General features: G+C 40.8%; 1 protein-coding gene across 1 annotated transcript; it reads right to left on the reverse strand.

Annotated features, from left to right (window-relative positions):
- Positions 1-8,410: 8,410 nt before the first annotated feature.
- Positions 8,411-18,877, reverse strand: rab11al (RAB11a, member RAS oncogene family, like). Its single transcript, XM_071520032.1, is given in 6 exon segments — positions 8,411-10,303; positions 12,336-12,416; positions 13,557-13,750; positions 15,134-15,299; positions 15,302-15,328; positions 18,548-18,877. Coding segments are annotated over 6 exon segments (648 nt in total). The 5' UTR covers positions 18,588-18,877; the 3' UTR covers positions 8,411-10,163.
- Positions 18,878-19,961: the final 1,084 nt, after the last annotated feature.

The raw sequence follows: 19,961 nt of genomic DNA on the forward strand, positions 1-19,961 counted from the left end.
GGAAAAACCACATCAGTTTTTATCATTAGTTTCATCAGTGTTTGTTCAATAATTATTTACTGTTATTATTATGATTATTATTATAATACGTAAGTACTTTTTTGTTTTTCAGAAAATTTAAAAACAACCAAGCAGATATTTTAGAAGGCACTGCTTGCTTTACTAAAAAGTATAAGAAATATTTTTAAGTTTTTCTTTTATATATATATATGCATATATATTTTATAAAAGTTTTGTTTATAAGAGAAGTATAGTACCTTGCATTTTCAGTTTTTTGACTGCTGCTGTTTTTCATTCATGAATCACAGTGTAGGCAGAAGTAGATAGTAATGTGAACATTTTATTATTCAAATTTTTATTTTACCATGAAGTGGGTTTATATGGAAGGAAGAGGATGATTGTTGAGGTACCCAATCTGCACCTGATTTACCTAGAAAGTCAGTATGTTATTATTAGAAGGAAAAAAGATTGAATTTTCATCGCACCTTACAATCATCTTGGTCTCAAATAGGATTGTCAATCATACCTTGAAATTTAGGGAGCTGATGTGAAGGTGAATTCAGCCTATCATTTTTTATTGTGATTTGATATAATTGGTCCAAAACAGATATTTCTTTTTAACAAATTGAAGAAGAGAATAGATTGATTCTGGTCAAAGCTTTGTAATCTTAATGTAAAAGAAGAAAAAGCAGCCCCCTAGTTCATTCTTATACCTGGTAGTAAACCAGATTAACAATTCATAGGGATAGGACATTCCATCACTTATTTATAGTATTTGGTTATATTTTATTGGTGTCATTATTCACAGAGATAGATGAAAGTTGTACAAAATATATGAGTAAAATTTTCTTTCCAATAGTCATTGATTACACCTTGGTCACTGCAGTTTGTTGAAAAGATTCAGCAATGCTTGCTCCTCGTGGCACTTGAAAAGCATGTGGTTCCTCGGTTGGCGTTAAGCACTGATTTAATTTGTGAGGCCGAAAGCCTTGGAATTCATCCAGTTGGCTAGTTCTCGAGATCTGTCTCCCCGATGGACTCGTTTCAAAGCCACCTTAACCGCGCTTTATTGTCTTGTGTGGTCATTTGGCCACGATCGCTGAACGATATAGGACAAAACGAGAGCTCCAGTCGACAAGCATTTCTCTGAGGTGTACACAGTGTAAATAAGAAAGAGAATTAGTGTGTGGACAGAAGCCGAGTAAAACGTATAGCTGTTTCCCGAATCAGCAACAGACTCTCATTAAAATAGTCAACACTGTAAAATACAGAGGCCCAAATCAGTAATCCTTACTCCACGTCCCCTATGCTAGCAGCTTTGTATGTGAGCTCTGAGGGGCCTGCTGTCTCCCCTGTAATTAGCAGAGCTGTACAGGAGCAGGTGTTTCATGGTACACTGTGGCTGTGACCTCAAGTTGGAGGTCTCGCTTAGCCCCCTCTCTTTCTCTCTTTTCTTTGGGAGTGGCCTTTATTTCTCCCCCCTGCTTACAGTTCGATCGTTGGCTTTCGAAGGCCATAATGACTGCAGCCGTCCCACAATGCATTGCCTCCCTGAGTGGGGCGTATTGTCTGGGCCCAGTAGTGGCGTGGGCTGCCGAGTGCTCGGACACGGCCTGGATCTACTCATTGATAATTAGGCAAATGGGCTGGTCCAGGTGCGGACCGTGTGGGGACTCTAGAGCTGTATAGAGGGTAGGACAGGGTCCCGCAGTGAGCCGCTCACTGCCCCGCCCCACTGTTAAAAGCATAGAGGGGGCTAGTCAGGCTAGTCTGGGTGCAGCTGGGCGAATAGGACCCCCTCCTTCCATTCCTTCCTCGCCCTTTCCTCCCTCCCTTTCCTCTCCTTCTCTGCTGCTCTGAGCTATCCCTACTGGGGAGAGGGGCCTCTTTTGTCCCAACACACACAAAAAAAAAAAACATTTGAAAGAAAAGAGACTAGCCGAATTTGGCAGCGCCTGTGAAATGAGGAGGCTTAGAAGCAAAATAAATTATCTACAGTTATCAGTAGATACACCAATTACCTATTTCAACCATAATGACACACAATGTATAGTATTCCCTTTCAAGATGATGAAAAATGTATGCGTTCACATACTAGAGTATCAGCAAGATTGTGTGATCTTATCACGTGGGGTGCAGCATTACCCCCCCAGCACACCCCCATGAAATTTGGAAGGAGGCCTGTTTGTGTGACAGCGCTAGAGCAGATCGAAGTTTCCACAGAGCCCCCGCCCCTCCTTACCTCCAGGCTCCCCCTGCCATCTCCCTACTGTACGGGACATCCTGCAGCTGCCCCTTCACTATGGACACCCGGGCCTCAGCCAATGGCTGGCCAGCTTTGAGCTTCCAGAATGAAATCAGACAATTGTAATTGACAGGAAAGCAGAGGAAACGCCCCATTTAGCCACCACTCATGCTGAATCAAATTACACACCCTCTGCGTCTGCCTTAGCCCCAGCCTGGGGATTTCAGAGGGCTAGAGGAGAGGGGATGGGGGTAGGGATTAAAGCTGTTGAAGGATAGGGGTGAGGGGAGGAGGGGGGGGGACATTTTGGGGAGAGAAAGAGAGAAGTCTGCTCCAAAAAAAAGAGAGACCTTGCAGATCCGGCAATTTTATGGATCATTCAAGTCTTGCAGAGAGTCTGAGGTGCTGCCACATGTGGGCCAGTAGAGATGACAGGTGAACACCGGTGATTCTGCAGGCCTCTATTGTGTTGTATTGGAGAACAATTCAGTCAGCTTCTGTCTCAAAAAAGGATGAATAATTACAGTAGACTGTTGTCTCCTATACAAGGACACAACAGCCCCCCCGCTCCCTTTTTTTTTCTTTTTTATACTATAAGCAGACCGCTCACTTTGTGTGTGGACTGTGAAGAAAGCACTATACTTGCAAAAAGTACCCTGAATTCTATCAGATGTAGAAATAAATAATAGTGAGCATTTTATGGATGGGGAAATTGCACAGTGGTTTGGCCTAAGCTTTCAATGTCAAATTCAAGGCAGTATGATACTGTTCTTTGAACTTAGTATTTTTGTTGTTTTGTTTTCCGCCTTAATGTTTTATTATTATTAAAATATTGATATTGCCTTCACTTTGGCATGCAAGGTAGCAACTTAGGCCTTTTGATAGTATTGCCCCCTAAAACAACTTTTAAAGTACTTATTTTTGGAGAAAAGAATGTGAATCAACCTGCCTGGGTGGGGATTAGAGGGATTCAGGAAATTAGGCTCTTAAAACACTTTACTTAAAATGTAGAGTAAAGCACCTTATTACAAAACATGCGCATTTGATTAATACCAAACCGACCACTGATGGTGAATATTTCTTCATAGAATTTGAAAGACATGCACATAAGGATTCCCTATCATCTTTTGTATTATGGTGGTTCTTGTTATTCCTAATACTAGTACTAGTGGTAATTTGGGAGACCTCTCATCCATTCAGTCGATGCTGATGACTTGGTTGAGTTTTGCACTGGTTTAATTAAGAGAGGGCTTATTGGAGATTCTCCCTGTTTAGACGCTGTATAAGTTAATGAGTATTGTACTTTATGGGAAAGGACTCTGAGCATCTATGTATATATGTGTATCGGTTATGAACATCCAGACAAAGGCCCACTTAAAGTGAGGTTTTGATTATTTTTACAAACTGAAAATATCATTGTCAATGTTTTAGCATATGAAATTCAAAAATGTTTCTGACTTTTAGGGAGAATTCATTTTTATATGCGCGTCCCCTCATCCTTTTGATTAAAATAGTATATTAGATAGATCCATACATGTAAGAAATATTATTTAAACGGATTAACGTATTTCATCCAAATATATAGATAAGAAATTAACCAGACACTACTATATACTGTAATGATGAATATCCTTTATGAAGCCACTGATGTATAAATCCAAACTCTCAAATAGAAAAATGAATAGTATGTGTAATAATCTATCCCCAAAACAGTTTGAATGAATCAGTTTCTATGTATATTAGGATGAAAAGCAATAATAGGACTATACTGGGACAATAAACAGAGGAGCCTGCTTAGTCAGTTCTTAAAAACCATACGCTATTCAGAATTTGACCTTGATTATTAGGATAATACCATTGCATTTTTGTCTCATATCTGCTTAAAATGCATTATGGATTCATGCCAATGTAGAAAGAGAGATATAATTAATTAGTAACGGTTTCAGGCACAGTAATTGTTTTTGTTGTGTTCATCAGGCTGTTAGTCATTTATGATTGCTTAATTCCCTGTCTTTTTTATGTTGAATATCAATCAGACTCCAACACACAGTGGGCCAACACCAACCTTAAGATTCCCTCTCCCGAGTAGCAGTGAAATTATGAGAACGCAATTTCTGTGACTTAGAAGAAACCTCATTGCGCTGTACAAGTGAACAGTCAAGTTTAAACAAACAATGCATTTCAAGAGCACAGCATGAACACTGAGATGTTTCCTGTTTGTCAAAAAAAGCAGGACTTGGGGACTTAAATTGTGACAGACTGATGTTTATGGAGGCTTTGGTCAGAAACGTAGACACAGTAGTAAGAGCTAGGAGGTAGGACTACATGCTGAGATACACCTCTCACTCTCTTACTGCTATCATTATGTTGTCCATGTGAAATGCATTGAGCCAAATGGTTTCCTAGCAGTTATTTTACACTATCTTCTTTGTATTTACTTACATATAGGGACAAAATTCTCAGTTAGATGAAGCATATCTTGAGACTAGTTGTGTTTACATATTAACAATGTTAAGTTTCCGACTTCATGGCACTATTTGATACTTTTTAGTGTTGTAACTACTTTTCATCTGTATTGCTTTTGAAAGAAAAAAGGTCAAATGTAGCCAAAGAACAAAACACAAGGAGAGTTTCAAGGACATGAGCTAACTTATCGCATCAGTTAACTTTTTTTTTTTTTTTTTTTTTGAAAATCAACATGGATTAGAGTTTATTGAATCGGGGTGATTAAGCTTAATGTGATAAATAATCAGCGTTCATAGAATTCCTTTGACTGTTTACCCATAAGTCATAGAGAGTGCAGTCAATCAATATCTGTGAAATGAAGGCATATCATGTTTCAGTGTTGTATGATTAGTTTAATACTACAGAGGCGCGGTAACTGACTTACTACTCCCCAAAGAGACCACCTTATAGCACATCATAGCATTTATACAGGCGTAAAAGTCCTTTTATGAGTAGTTTTCTATTGTCCAGATTAGGTTTCAAAAAATAATATCCAGGGAATATATTTGTCTCTTTGAATTCCTTGACCCACCTTGAAAAGTTATGATCAAACGGGACTGCCCCAGTAATAAAAAGACTGTGAAGGATATGGAAGTATGTTGACAAGCCAGTCAAAATTCAGGTTGAATTTCTGATTTTTAAAACTCCCAGAGTAAGCAGTAATCCGGTAATTTAAGATGTAAATGAGTTGACAGTGTAATAGTACCACCTTGTTTGAATGAAACAACACTGTGGTTTTAGTTAATATTGTTTAGAGAGCCATTAACTGTATCCTTAAGTTTAATTGCATGTTAGTAAAATAATAGTTCAGTAGGTAAGATTTATTGGAAAAAGTAAGATCCCATAAAGAATTCATCAACCTGATACCTGAAGTGTATAAAAAGCTTTAAGACCTTAAAATGGACGTCAGTTTAAATTCATATATTTACCTTGTAGTTTAACTAATTGATATAGAAAGTTTAATTATGATTCTTATGAATATGCTAAGGTGTAAGTTTCATTTATCCAACTCACCCAGTATGAAACACACTTTGATTCAGTGGAGGAACAAAGGGGTGGGGCGACTCACACGGTGACATTTGATTCGTTGATTTCTTGTTAGTATTATTTACAATATTGTATTAAGCTTACTATAATAGTAATGGTAGAAACTGTTGGTGTTTTTCTTCTCTTTATATGAAAAGGTCTTTATGCATTTATGTAGAATCCCTTTTAAGGAGTGATAGGAAATCCTTATTTCAATCGATGCACTTAAGCAATTGTACCAACCTGTCTAAATCACACGGTGAGCAAGTAATGCATTTGAATGTAAAAAAATGACCACTCAACTTAATGCACTCCTTACGCTTATTGTTTTGTCAATTTACAAGTGAGCTTTAAGTTTTAGTTTGTTTTTTGGAAAGAATTTGCGAGAGGTTTTCAACGTAGACTATATTTGAGTTCTTCCACGTACATTTATAGAAAGTAACTTAAAATGAATTAAAAAAAAACATATTACAGTTTCTCAAATCTATTTTGCTAACATGGGTTATTATTTCATAGAAAGCGGAGGAAAAAGTCAGTATCTGGATGTTATTTATGAAAAGTAAAAAAAAAAATGAAGCAACATATTTATGAGTAACCTCAAGACGTTTTGTTTTTTAATTAAAATTACAAGAAGTTAATATATTTCTAAACACAGGGAAGTCAGTTTCTACTAATAATTAAAATGAGAAAAGTTTAGAAGTTTTATTTATGAAAGCTATGGACGCTCACCTTTTCCACGTACTTCACAGTAAATGAAGTAAATGGGATGTGAGTTCCCCATAGCTTAAATTTTAACTTCAGACATGCACTATTTCAAACATCAGTGCATTCACGATGGAATAATGACAGAAAATAATATAATATTTTTTAGGATTTGGAGATATTTTAGTCACAGAGCATCAATTTTGTGCCTCAATTATATATTTTTCCTGCATCAGCATTCTTTGTGCAGTGCTGCTTGCTGTAACCCTTTTCCCCCTTCGACTAACCCCATGTTACTGACTGAACCCATTACTCATTTCCTCTGTAATCTAAACTCGCTTTTACTTATCAAACGTATAAAACATGTTATGACTGCAATGCTTGGAATGAATGAGGCAGCTGTGCAGCTCTTCCAAGAGGGTCGCACATAACTTGTACACACTTTCATTCATACATTTTGTATATCTACTACTCGGGACAGTTTGCGATCAATAGTGACAGAACGTAATTAGCTTGGAGAAGAGAGAATCAAAGCCTTTATGAGCGAGTTTCCCTAATGTGTTAATAAGACGGAGTGTGCAAATTGAGCGGGGGCATCTAAGAGTGGAGAACAGTGCACCGTGTAGTAGATCTATGTAACTAGCTGCACACACATATACACACAACAGATTCATATCCGTACTAGTTTGCATGTATGTTGTATGGTCACTTAGATAGGAGAAATAGCGCAGGTCCTGTGTTATCCTTTAACATCAGCACTCTTGGGCTGTTTCTCCTCTGTAGATTTTCATAGTTGGAGTCTCTTTGGAAACAAGAAAGTTGACACGAGTTTGAGGCCAGGCAACGAGGCCATTTCAGTCCCCATGTCTACGTTTCCACGCCTGATTTTGTGTTCTCAGTTAACCTGAAAATGATGAAAAGCTTGTTGGCACCTCATTACATGGACTTACTTGAAGTTCTTAGTTGGTATAAGAGTTGATATTTAGTACAGAACAAAACTTGACAAATTACACTACAATGGCACGTTTTCTGCCTCATGTGAAGCATGGGGACTGAAGTGGCACTCACTGTTGAAACTCACAACCTTTTCCAAAGGGGCCGATACAGTCTGACAGTTTGTCTTTGGTAGCGTTTCCGATTCTTCCAGCACAGTAGAGGTGTTTCATACCGGTCTAATAGTGGTCTTAGTGCATTAGTTTTTGGGCCAGCATCACCTGGCATTAGTTTCTGGTTTCTCTGTGAACAGTGAGAGAGGGTTCCCCATGTGGCCCTCCGTGGCTGACCGTCAACTTTGATGGATGGAAAAAAAAAAGTCTTTGAACTCTGTTACAGTGTACCGTGCCCTTACAAGGCATGTGATATTGCAGGTTTATTTCTTATAGCACATGTTTTTTGTGAATTACATTTTTTGGAGACATTTTTATTATTATTGTATCTGCGCCATATTAGTTTTGGTTCTTTGTTATTTTTCCAAGATTCAAGATGTATTGTAAATGTTTCTAATAAAACAAAAATGAAATAATCTCCAATTGAAACTCATTGTGCTATTTTTTTTGTTGTTGTACGAGATACCTGGACTGCATGATTATGGTTAAAATGATAATCCTGATTATTTTGCTGAGTAGTGTGATCATGACAATTAAGTTTTAGTCCCATTGATATGAGGAGCAAAATTATTTTATATTATATTAACATGTTTTGTATTTCAAATACAGTAGACATGCTAAATGAAATTATTCAATGTGGCCAAGTCAATATTCTACGATTATCAATTCTAACAAAAATCATGACAAATAATACAATTATACACAACTAATTGTGCACCTCTACCAGATTCACTAATGAAATGCCATAGAGGAGCCTGCTACTTACAGCTCTTAATTGTTTTAAAAAATCCAATTCCTAATAAAAGAGAAATAAAAAGAGCCAGGCTATTAACAAATGAGATTTATTTATACATATGCAGTCCAAATATACACATATTAGAATAAACGTTTAAAAACCCCTAACCTACACCACCCAGTTGAGAACTCAGTGTTGATGTGGAAACACCTCAGCAGGATAATAGCTGTTTGTGTGCACGCCCCTAACACGACCACACTTTCTCCTTTTCCCTCATCTATTAGACTATTAGATACCAACCAAACCAATCCTGGCCCCACCTCCGCACCCCCTCGCCCTCCCAGGAAATAAAGACAAGTGAGAGTGAGGGCACTCCTCAGGGAGATCCCAGAAGGCATAGTCCTGTTCCAGTTACATACAGTGTAGAGAGAGAGAGAGAGTAGGCGGGCAGGCAGTGGAGGATTTCACTTACAGTAAAACAAGCCATCTTGGGTACATCAGAGACCAGGGAGCAGGGCAGGGCTGAGTGCCCTCACTACCCCATCCCCTGAAACATTATCCATCCATCCATCCATCCCAGCTAGCAGGCAGGCAGCAGCACAGGATTGTCCATGCATTTAAACCAATTCCCTCGTCTCTCCCCCCTCTACCCAAAAGGTTCAGGGGTGAAACGGTCATCAGCAGTGCCAATGCAGTTATCCCATCCAATTGTGAGGTGGTTATCCCATCCAAAAGCGATGCAGTTATCCCATCCCATCTAGAGTTAAGACAACACCCTGAAAAGCTTGCAAGAGCATGGCTCGTCTGTAGAATCCAAAGTGTGCACAGGGCAGGAATGTGTACCAAGCGCAGATCAAAAGCAATCAAAAGAGAAATTACATACATCGAGGTTAGGGACGGAAGTTATTGCTCTGAAATGCCCTGTGGAACACAGCTTGAACGAACCAACTTCAACCAAACTCCAGCAGGTGCATTTTGGGAGATGGCTTAAACTCCTGTAGTTGACCTTAACAGATACTTCATAAAATTTTTTTGATTATGGGCAAAAGCAGAAGCATAAAAAGCAAGAGAACTCCCTTCGCTGGGAAGTAATCAGTGTGGAAAATCTAAACCACCCAGTGTTAATGCGCAAACCCTTTGGCCAAACGAGACCTTAATCTAGTGTTCAATAAATATTATAAAGGGACATAAACTCTAAATACATTTTGGGACAATGGGAATGACAATAGAGACAGAGGGGTTACAGTTCAGAGATGCCAGGTCTCTTCAATGCAGATTTTTATTGCCCATTCTCCTAGTAGTGGGGAACTGAGGGAAGGCGTTTGCAGGCTTCTTAAATAGAGCTTTCAATGGGTGGGCAGTTCACAATGACAGAAAATGTGACAAGACACAAGGGGACCTTATAATGTGCTCAATTTCTCATTTGGTTGTAAATGAATTCAGCTCATGTGCCTCTTTCATATTTAGAAGTTGATCAAGCTCCGAGCGGAACTGCAAAGCTTAATGCATTGGATACGGACAGACCATCTCAGTGGAAAGAATACAATATTATGGAATTATGGAAGCAAAGATGATGGTCACCTGCTTTCTTTCCGTACCAATTCCCCCCCCCCATCTGTTTATCTAAACTTCTTTGTTATCCCTCCTCCCATGTTTCCCCTCTTCATATAAACTTTTCTTTAAAAGTACAATGGACCAAATCAACCCCAGTACGAGTGTCCTCGTGTGAAATGATTCTCTCTACCTGTCTCTCCATCTTCCCTGTCCATCTGTCTGTCTTTGTCTTTCTATCTGGCTGTTTCTCCATTGTGTGGAGGTGAAGGTGGAGGTCAATGGCAAGGTCTCAGTTGTTCTGGCAGCAGGAACCCTGCTTGGCTGAGTTCTGGGTGGGCTGGACCGTGATGGGCACTACATTGGAGCCGGGTGAGAAGTCCGAGTCACTGCGTCCTGACATCTGCCTCTGTGACACAATGTTGTAGATGGCTGAGGGAGAGAGAAAGGTGAGAGGGAAGGAGTTAGGTGTGGATACAGATAAATCAAGGCAACAGTGGGACAGGTTGTGATAAGGACAAAAAGGACGGCATAACTCAACCGGGGTGCTATCCAGGCTCCTGGCTGCAGGAACTGCACAGTGTAAGACTCTTTGCATCTTAAACTGCCATTGTGATATCATCGGGCGGTACCAAGTATATTTATATGCATTCCTTAAACCCGCAATATGCAACTTTTTTCACATTAAAATAACAATAAATAAATAGGATATATTATGCACCAGTATATATTATATATTACCAGTCTGTGGCTTTCTGTGACCCTGTGTGCTCATGCCTTTATCCCCTGTTTGCCTGAAATTGGCTTTTAATTTTTCTTTTTATGTTTGGGGCGTTTTGGGGCATATATAATTTACTGTGGATATATCATATGACCACAGCCAGCAGTGAGCTGGGTTGTGGCTAACAAGGTGAGGGTAGTGGCCACAGCACTGGGAAGTAATAGCAACAACAATGGTAGAAATCAGTAAGAAAAGAAGAAGTATATTGCAGGTAAAGGTGTGGCAGACCAGACCTGTTCAAAAACACAATGGACTTTGGCATTGCTTTTTTATTGCAGACTGCCTGTGTTCACCATCTGCTTCTTCAACACCTGTGGTGGCTTTATGAATGCCAGTTACCGCAACCTCAGGCTGGTTGCCATTTGAAGGTAGACAGCTCATCAAGATGAGAAACAAGTGTTGGGGAAGGAACTTGACCAACTGAGGGGAGGAGGTCGGGACTACTGACTCAGGGCAAAAAGTTGTAGTCTATATTGTAGCTTTAACTTTCAACAAAAACTATAACCAGGTGTAGTACAAAACGGTCCTGAAACCAAAGCTGCATATGGAGCAGGAAGGTTTAAAAGCAAAACTATACTCCTGGCTCAGACTGACATGGCACGTTAGGTGGTGAAACCACTTCTACAGATCCTCAACAGTATCAGATGGCTTATATGGAGAATTGCTCGACAAGATGACCTTTGCTGACCTGGGATCTGCCTGTTGCTGCTGTCCACACCTGGTATGTGTACTCTGCTCCAGCGGGTCTTCAGTTCAGTTCCTACTGGCCTGCTAACGCACTGCTAACTCCCTCTGTTCTCCTCCCTTAATGAGCTAATTAGCACTGTCGTTAGCTCAATGGGGCTCGTTGGTTTGAAGTTTTTATGAATTAGAAATTACTGCTGAAGACGTAGCATGGGCAGAATGGCTAATTGTTCAAATGGAGACAGAGGGGATTTGAACACGGAGGAGAAGCAGAATACAAATGGCAAGTGGCGCATACTCACAGACTGATAGCCCCTGAAGCAATTGAACTGGAAGCACCACTCAACTGCTGGATTGTCCCTTTAGGCACTCCAGGGTTGAGCCAGTCACTGGCAATTGCTTTTCTCTCCATGTTACCAAGTCTCTAACATCAAATGCCTTTGTTAGGGTGGCTAAACATGCCTCTTGGGAAAATTGCCTATACACATGTACCAAATATGACATATCTGTGAACCAATATCAAAATGTCTTCTTGACCACACAGATGCATCTGTTAGGTCGGGACTTGCATTCCAGAGTGGATTTGTGGCCACAAACAAAGACAAGCGCTCACTGGTTTGCTGGGGAATGGCCGTCTTCATACAGGCTCTCACCAGGCCTGATTGGCTGAGTGGCCTTTCAGCGTGCCAATTACCCATGCTTTTGACCTTAAAAAAAAATTCAGGTGGTGTTCATGCCACTGACTACATATTAGTGATGGACATGGCCAATTGATGAGCTGGATTTTGCTGCCATCTAGTGGTGGAGGATAGGCACCATCATGTAAAACATCAAAGCTAACTCTCAGATAGATACAACTTTCTAATGAATCAAAAAATTATGGTTAAAGGGCTTGAGAGCTCCAGGCACTACTGCCCTTCAGGATCAATTGCATTTCCGTTCTATGATCTGAAATAAACACAAACATGGCATTAATTGAGCAAAACTGTTGAAACTGACCTGTGAGAATAGTCTGGAAAGCCAGCTCCACATTTGATGAGTCTAACGCTGATGTCTCCAGGAAAGACAAGCCATGCTTCTCTGTGAAACACACAAGCACACAACACCATAATATATCATGTTGTGTTTATAGGGCTGTATTTTTTTTCTCCATAATTTCAGTACACTCAACTGAAGTCTAATGTACTGATCCTGTATAGCACAATTGGTAAAGCAATAGCATGGCATTAACACTGCAAGGATTAAGGATTTGATTCCTACTCCATGTAAAAATGTGTGCACTCATGGTATTTTAATACACTTTGGTTCACCAAATGCCATTTATGTAAAGTAGGTATCATATCAGTGGTCTATGGCATAGAAAAACAGAACAAATGGGTAGCACTGAATAAAATGAAAAAGTAATGCATGTAGCAAAGAAAATTGCATACTTTCTAACTTTACTCTAATATGGATCAGCTGTACTCATGTATTTGTCTTTCTTCTAGCCAGTCTTATCATGAGTCATTTACAAGGCAAAGCATATGCAACACACTGAATCAGACGCAAGCCACTGAACTCAAGATCAAGAGCAAACACATAGACCCAACCAATCCACAATAATAAAAATGACAAAAGGTTGACAAAGTCATACTTGAGTGGACTGCCAGGCTGCCTGTAAAAAATTAACCCTGTTCTGAAATAATGCCCTGGAATTCTCTTAGGGCCGAGATAAGTGGGAAGTTCAGTGAATTTAAAGCAAGTCCTTTTGACCTGGTGGTGTGCGTTCGTGAGAGCTTAGTACATACACACCTATGTGCTCAAACACAATCAAGCCTACAATATATGCCATTTGGTGGATGCTTTTATGCAAAGTGCCTTCCAGTATCACAAGTGCATTCATTTCTAACATGGGTGTTCCCAGTGGGAATAGAGCCTCTAGCCTTGGCAGTGTTACCAGGAGAGTATAACAAACAGTATAAAGAAAAACTAAAGAAAACTAATCATAATAAGAGCATTAATTATATTCACTGTCAGCAACACACTTGATAAAGTGTTATATAGTAGTTAAGGCAACATGAAGACCTAGTTAAAGCGGGTGGGGGTCAGTCGGTCTATGCTCATTATCACAGGTTTACCCTGGCAGAGTAATAGAACCTCACATCTCCCCAAATCAAAAAGCCTGGCCCATATTCACATGTATGTACACACACATAAATAATGCCATTAATGTGACAGTACCTGCAAAGGCCTTGGCCTCGTCTGTGGGAACCGCCCTTAGGTGGCGTAGATCGCTTTTGTTGCCCACCAGCATGATGACGATGTTGCTGTCGGCATGGTCCTGCAGCTCCTTCAGCCAGCGCTCTGCATTTTCATACGTCAGGTGCTTGGCAATGTCATAAACCAGAAGAGCTCCGACTGCCCCGCGGTAGTACCTGGACAACAGAAGAGGCGATGAACAAAATATAAATAGAAGTAGAAAAAGACAGTCTATTGACCCCCAAGGGTGAAAATTCATATTTATCACCTGCCCTCCTCCACGGGGAGGTCAAAGGTCAGGGTGAGACCCAGAACAGCGTCCGAGCAGCTTGTACGGACTCAGTGTTTTGCTCAAGCACACTTCCACAGGGCAAACACCTTCTGGTTACAGGATGGTCTCACCTCTGACACCTGCTGCCCCACAGTAAAAAGCTACAATATGGGCTATAACTTTTTTTCACATTAAAATAACAATTAACAAATAGGGTATATTACAAATGATCAGTCTGTCACCCTGTGTGTACCTGACAAAATCCCCCATTTGCCTGAAATTGGCTTTTCAATGATGTTGGGGACATTTTTGGGCGCACCATTTGCTGTGGGTGTGTGTCATTATGGGCGCGGCCAACAGTAAGGAGGGTAAGCTGGCAACAAACACAATAACGGTAAGCAGCAATAAATGAAAGAACAGTGAAGCTAGCCATGCTGCAGACAAGACTCGGAAAACAGAAGTGAACATTGGCATGCCAGGTTTTTTTTTAATTGCAGATTGGCTGCGTTCGTTGTCTGCTTCTTCAATGCCTGTGGCGGCTTTATGCATGCCAGTTACCTCAGCCTCAGGCAAGAAGCCGTTTTAAGGTACACAGTTCGTCAAGATGAGTGATAAGTGTCGGGGTGGGAAGCTGACAAACTGAGGGGGAGGAAGGCAGGACTAACAATACACTTCCTGCCTCAAGGCGAAAAGTTGCTTATTGTAGCTTTAATGACTTTAGAGCATCCTTTACCAGCTACTCCAGGAAAGATACAACTGTCAAACAGGTTGGTTGTAGATTCAATTCATAACACAGAGGATGGCCCTCTGTTTCCATTTTCTATTGCTTGCAAGTGTGTAACCCCCAACGCCCCCGCCCCCAATGCTGGTAAACCAGCCAAATTCATCCAGTTGGGACTGTATATGACAGTTTTGACAAACTTACACAGATTAACGCAAATGCATGAAGATGCCTCACACTCACGTTATCTACTTTTATATCATAAGCATTCAATCAAGTTTCAGGGATGTCACAGGACATTTGGTTACAAGCCCTTTAGGTTCCTGTGCTTAGTATGAACCTGTGTTGATAGCATGCTTGTTTCAACCACAGCCTGTGGGTTCCTGCATGTGTGTCTATATGTGTGTTTACCTAATAGCTGACTATAGAGACATTACCGTAATTAAAAAGAGTTGCTATTTTCTTTATGTGTGCATGGGTTTGTATAAAGTGTATAAAGTGTGTGAAAGAGAGAGGAAGGGAGTGTGCATAGCAGCGATGACTCCTGCATTGATGCTTTGTACTCACGCAGAGGTGATGGCTCGGTATCGCTCCTGTCCGGCTGTGTCCCAGATCTGAGCCTTGATGGTCTTGCCTTCTACCTGGATGCTGCGGGTGGCAAACTCCACCCCGATGGTGCTCTTGCTCTCCAGGTTGAACTCGTTCCGGGTGAAGCGGGACAGCAGGTTACTCTTCCTACGCCCGAGTCTCCGATCAGCACCACTACAGGAGAAAAGGTTTTTTGGGCAGAGGGAGAAGTATGTGCAAACCAATTAGAAAGGTGGTCCTTTTATTTTGTAGGCCGTGTGCATTATTTAAAAGAAATAGTTCCCCCGAAATGAAAATTCAGTCATTAACTTCTCACCCCCATGTCTGTTGAAACTCCATTGAAGTTTGTATGAAAACCAAACACAAGGCGAGTCAGGCACCTTGGTTCCATCTCAGCCTTCTTCAAAACTACTGAAGTGAACAGGGCCATCTTTTTACATTTCCAAAAAAACAAAAGCACAAAATATCCATCAAATTTCTTCTAACAGCTCTTGTAAAAAGATGGCTCTGTTAACTTCAATAGTTTGGAAGAATGCTGAGATCAAACGACGGGGCCTAACTCGCTTTTTGCTTGGGTTTTGTACAAATTTCACTGGAGTTTTCACTGATAACGGGGTACGTAGGCTAGTTAACGACTGAATTTTCATTTTAGGGTGGATTATTCCTTTAAAGTCTAGTGTTGACTCATGATGATAATAACGATGGCTTTTGTGCTTTATCTCCTCCTCTACTGGAACCTCCTCTAAATGTACTGAAACAAGCATTATGGGGAAGAGTGTGGAAAGCTATTTCTACAACTGTCAGGTGAGTCAGCCTGTCAAAGGGAACCTACTCTACCAACTCACCAGCACACCACCCTGTTATTAGGAAATAGGAACTAGCTGTGGAATGTTGAAATCACATTAACAAATCAACCACTGTGTCTACATTTGTATTTAAGCAATGCTCATCCTAAAGGCAAACCGTGTGCGTTCAAGTTAGTCACATGCAACTATGGTGTAACAGACACAGGTAGAAACCTGTCCGCAGTGATGTGGCCGCTCAAGCTGAAAAAGTCAAACAATGGTCCACTTGTCCATAAGCCATCTTTCATTAACGCAGCCTTGGTTAGAATTTGTAGTTCAAAGAAGAAAGAGCAGCCTTTTCTTACAACTGGAGGCCTCTGGGGACTACACTACCCAACAATGCGGCTACCCAACATGCCAAATGGGTAACACTGACATTCTCTATTTCGTCTGCCACAAAAGATCTTGGGTGGAGGACAAAAATCATTATGCAACCATTTCCAGGTCCTTTGCCATCAGAAACGTAATATCATGGCCAAGTTACACGCCCTTTCACTAACCTATTGTGTGGCTTTGCATTCCTCAGCTGAAAAGATATGACACCTTTCTATTATAGGATACAACCTGCACAAGTGACGTGGCATAGCCTATGTCTGCCTGAGACTGTAGGAATGAAGATTGAGGGGACAATTCACATCAAAATTTGTCAGATGGATGAAAGAAGCAATCTAATACTGAGAATCTGAGTCCATCTGTTTAGTGAGATTCGCTGATATCCCCTGAATCCCTTAAAATGAAAAGAAAGATTATCATCATATGTCTGAATTCATCCTTTTCCATTCATGTGAAATTGAGGCGTAATGCCGGCTAAGGCTAGCTATCGAAAATAGAATCCTTTCAGTACAGTAGGCTAATTATTTTTGGTACCAGTACTGATTTTGAGGCATCAAATTGGATCAAAAAGCTTGAAAATGATGGTTTGTTACAGTGGGATTTCAGGTTTTTCACTGAATTAATGACATTTTTAAAAGATATCCATTGGGAAAAGCAGATGGCATTAAGATAATTCACTCTTTTGCATAGTGAAATGTGCTTTCAATCAACAAAGAAATGTGTTGAAGGAGGAACCAGTATCTGAAGCATCAGAATTGGTATCATATTCAAAAGTTTCCCACAATCCCCAGCCCTAATGCTCGTACACAATCACTGAAGCGGCCATGAAAAGTAATATGGAAGTGGGTATGGCTCAAAAAAAGAGGAAAACTGGATGACTTCCTGTGTCGAACCGTTTATGACTCACTGACAGCTCACCTGACTTGACTCATGTTAGCCAACGGCGAGGAACAAAAGGAAGTGATAGGAACAAATGAGTCTTAACAATCACACTAGCTATTTACCGGTGAGGTGAAAGATAGACTGGCAGCCAACACCTTATCAGCACTTCTATGGAGTAGCGTGTCCTTGCAGTGTTGCACTAGATTCAGATAAATTTGCTATTTGGCCACCAGAAACCAAGGCATTTTATCTGAGAGTGAGAGAGTAAATCTCATCTTCTCTATTCTCTCTTTTTTTTTTTGTCAGAGAGCTTCTGTGTGGACACACACACACACACACAGGCACACACAAACAGACTCTGACTCCATTGCAGGTATTTCCAGTTTGACTACACATGCTTGTTTAGTGTTCCATATTTGGACAAAGGACCATGAGCACTTCGTTTCCCTTTGCTCTTGACAAGGTGCAAGGGGAACTACTGTTTATATCAGGTAACCACAGGGACTATTGCATAAAGATTTGCCCCTGCTTCAGTATGTTTAGTCAATGCCATAGGATACATTGTGCCATAGTCCTACTACATAATCTATGATAGAAATATCTAGTCACCAGGCAAACCAGGCAGCCTACATAGTATCTTTTAAAAAAGCTGTGTTAGGGAATATTTGCAAATGTCAATTATTATAAGTAGTGTAATTTGCTGGTGTATATGTGTTTGTTACAGACTACAGAAGATAGGACAAATAAAGATGGATGGTTCTGTTCAAGTGCCAAGATCTGTACACAATCTAGCCTGACCACACACAGTCGGGTGATTTCCTGTAGTCAGATACAATACACTATGCGGCCTTATAGCCGACTCTGTTTTCTCCCCCAAAACAATTCGGGATCAGCGCTGTTTTGATGTGTCATCCCGCCACAGCTTATGACCCCTTGTTGGCCAATACTGCATCCCAAGATGATTGCATCATCGGCCTGCAAGATGATGACTCCACAGCAGATGCTACTTAATGCGATACTTAAGAGTCCTTATTAGCTACCTATCCTGTTGCAATCAACGGGCTGGCCGGGCTATAATGCAATGCCATATGTCCCAAACAAAGTTACAGTCCCAGCTGCGTATTTCCTCGGGCCTGATATGTCGCTGGCGACCCATACGCAGTGTTTGACAAGTTGTTGCTAATATTTATATTTAACACATCTGACATCTCGACACCACATGAAACGTACTCATAGGGAAGTGCTGAACGTAGCGTTAAGGTCGAGACGACGACAGGCTGTATGTTACGCGAAATACACAAACTTAATGTGCCAGATATAAACAACGACTCACCTTTAAAGAGATAGTCATATTCGTCTTCTCTGTTGGTCATAGTTTCTCCTCTTCGGCTACTCTCTAGCTACGAATTTACGTTACGTTACTCGGACAAACTTCTTGTGTGTTTACTGCGAGACCGACCGACCACCGTTGACGACTCTTGTCTCGCACGAAAGAAGGTCAATTCTCACTCTGACAACAACAAAACCGACTTAAAAAACGAATAAACACGATACGTTACTGTTGTTGTTTACAGACATTAAATTCCCAATAACAACTACTAACTAGCGTCCAAAAGTTTCGCCTCGTCTCCCTCACCCTCTGTCATTTGCCATTTCCGAACGACGTAACGTCAATTGCTTAGTACCGCCTCTCGCTCGTTTTCCATTGGTCGATAGACGATCGACACCTGCCACTGACGTTGGTGTGATTGGCTCACTCAGCCCTCGTTCATGATTTGACTGCTCGTCGTTACTTGGGTGACGTCTTCAGGGCCCAAGCCTCTACAGGTATGTCGAGCCTCAGGTTAGCAGAGTCCAGCTGGCATACAGTGAGAGCTATCACAATTATCTCACTGCAACATGTGTCACTGCAGCCTGCAGTGCAGCCACAGCATTTCCTGGCAGACTAGAGCTCCCCGGGGAAGCCAAAGGAGCCATATTGAGAAATTTAATCAAATCTCTCCCCTCCCTCCCATGAGGACAGACAATTCAAGGTGACCCACAACTGCTTGTCCGTACACTGAGAATAATTCAGTGGATCCCAAAGTGAGATCCAGGAACCCCCATGGATTCCTGAGGAGGTCGCCATCAAAATGAAGAAATTTCACTGTTGCTTCATTTACTGGGATGTATAGGAATGTACAGAGTTTTTTTGTAGGCCAATACCGATATTTATAGCTTGAAGTCGATAGCCGATATCTTGTGCCAATACTCAATATCTTTAAATCTGACCATTTCGTGCCAAAAATACTATTAGTATTCTGTGTTTCTCTATTCTTGGCAGGGTGTGTTCTCCAACAATGTGCCATTGAGAGACATGTGTACACGGGTATTCATTTCAACACAACCACCGAACCAACTGATTTCAATCATTAGCACGCCTTTAACCAGACAGGAGGAAGTGATCAGTGAAATTACCTGCTGTTGTGTTTGGCTGAAATGATAACATGGGTGCACATGGCTCTTGCACGTGGTTGGAAAAACACTGATGTGACACTAAAACTCTCCACTGCACATTCAATGGTAGGGGGAAACTCTGGGATACATTAGGCCTTTAAATGAAGAACTGACAAAAAAAACAAAAACATAATTGAATAATAAAATGAATACATGAAATGCAGATTTTACAGAGTTTTCATGTATATATTTGTGGCCAGGAGGGAGCCTGCATCATATCAAAGATGAATGACAGTAACTGGTTGATATGC

This window comes from Centroberyx affinis, unplaced genomic scaffold, assembly GCF_046629955.1.
Source record: "Centroberyx affinis isolate AG114_WGS23_722 - 3 ecotype Tasmania unplaced genomic scaffold, CSIRO-AGI_Caff_v1 ptg000759l_1, whole genome shotgun sequence".
Lineage (NCBI taxonomy): Eukaryota > Metazoa > Chordata > Actinopteri > Beryciformes > Berycidae > Centroberyx > Centroberyx affinis.